We start from the raw sequence: 1,520 nt of genomic DNA on the forward strand, positions 1-1,520 counted from the left end.
TTTAAAGAGAGATCTAGACTTTGAACATGTTAATAACTTGCTAGCTTTGAAAGCTTTGAAAGTTAACATATATGATTTGAAAACTTTAGAGTTAGGTTTTGCACTTATAAAATTTGAACACGTTAACTTGCTAGCTAGCTAGCTTTTCTCTCCGTTGAAGGATGCACCATTTTATAGTTTGAGGATATTAAGTCATTCTTTTCGATTCAAATCTGTTTGAATTTTCCCCTTAGCATTCTTTCTATTTCTATTTTCGTTCAGGATGAATTTGGGAGTATGCATATTAGAACTCAGTCAAATTATCTAGTGAAATTACTTTTCCCGGCCTGTTATTCTTTATCATCTACATTTCTAACAATAGTATACGTACATGGTTGATAATGGCCCTGTTTGGTAAATGGCTGTTGATTGGGTTGGTTGTTTGGGTTAGAAGGTATGATTTGTTAATAACATTAGCTGATTGTAAAAAGTTGTTTGACAGATTAGCTGTTAGTTGCTAGCTGTTTGGTATAACTGCTTTGAGTAGCGTTTTGAATTTTAGTATTTTAAAAACTTATTAACCAAACAACTAATAATAGTGATCAAATAAGTCAAAATTGACTGATAGGCTGATTATTTATTAAACAGGGCCAATCTGAAGAATGCTGAAGGGCAAGGCCCGCAAGGAAGCATCAGAGGAGCCAAGAGAGTGGTTGGATTACATCCAGGATGAGACTGACAAGAAGGCAATTCCAATATTAGCCGGGAGGTTTCAGGCGGACTTGCCGGAGTGGATTGGTCCACCAAATTCCAACAATGAGACAGAATTAAAATGGTTGGGTACGCAGATATGGCCAAAACAGACAACAACTACAGAAGAAGATGGTGTGGGAATTATTATTGGAAAAGGGAAACCTGCAGAGTTATGCGACTGCGAGTCTCGTGGATCTGTTGAATGTGTGAGAAGGCATGTGAGTGATGAAAGGATAAAGCTGCAGACTGAATTGGGGTCGGCGTTTTGGGAATGGAAATTTGAAGAGATGGGAGAAGAGGTTTCCAACCAGTGGACTCTAGAGGAGCAGCACAAGTTTGAGGCAATCGTGAAAATGAACCCATTATCTCAAGGTAAAAGCTTTTTGAAGCCTGCCATGGCCGCTTTGCCCTCTCACAACAGGCAGAGCATCGTCAGTTACTACTTAAATGTTCATCTCCCCAGGAGAATCGGCGAGGAAACCCGGTCGGATAACAAGGAGGCTGACACCGACGACGAGGAGGCAACAAATTCCAAGACTAGTAGGAAGAAAAGGCGTATCATATCTTGATGATATGATGAATCTGCATGCAACTCTATCTCTGCTTTTATGAATTTGCTTTGTGACTCTTGCAAAGTGCAAACTAGCTGCAAACCATGTTATGTTGTTTTCTTGTTTTAATTTGGATGATGTATGTTTGGCTTCTTATCTGCTGTATTGTATCAGTACTAAAGCACCTTCCTTCTGCGTAGTTGTTGATTCACTATTTCCAAATTAGGATTGAAAATG

The 1,520-nt window shown here is 38.9% G+C and overlaps 1 protein-coding gene across 1 annotated transcript; it reads left to right on the forward strand.

Annotated features, from left to right (window-relative positions):
- The first annotated feature begins 641 nt into the window (after positions 1 to 641).
- Positions 642 to 1,301, forward strand: LOC116024334 (AT-rich interactive domain-containing protein 2-like). The gene has a single exon (XM_031265229.1). It carries the CDS (start codon positions 642 to 644, stop codon positions 1,299 to 1,301), a length of 660 nt encoding a protein of 219 aa, XP_031121089.1.
- The last annotated feature ends 219 nt before the right edge of the window (positions 1,302 to 1,520 follow it).

Source organism: Ipomoea triloba, chromosome 7 (assembly GCF_003576645.1).
Source record: "Ipomoea triloba cultivar NCNSP0323 chromosome 7, ASM357664v1".
NCBI classification, from domain to species: domain Eukaryota; kingdom Viridiplantae; phylum Streptophyta; class Magnoliopsida; order Solanales; family Convolvulaceae; genus Ipomoea; species Ipomoea triloba.

Bases quoted from the DNA above. Each gene is read 5' to 3' on its own strand.
- LOC116024334 (XM_031265229.1), top strand. From the start codon at position 642: ATGCTGAAGGGCAAGGCCCGCAAGGAAGCATCAGAGGAGCCAAGAGAG.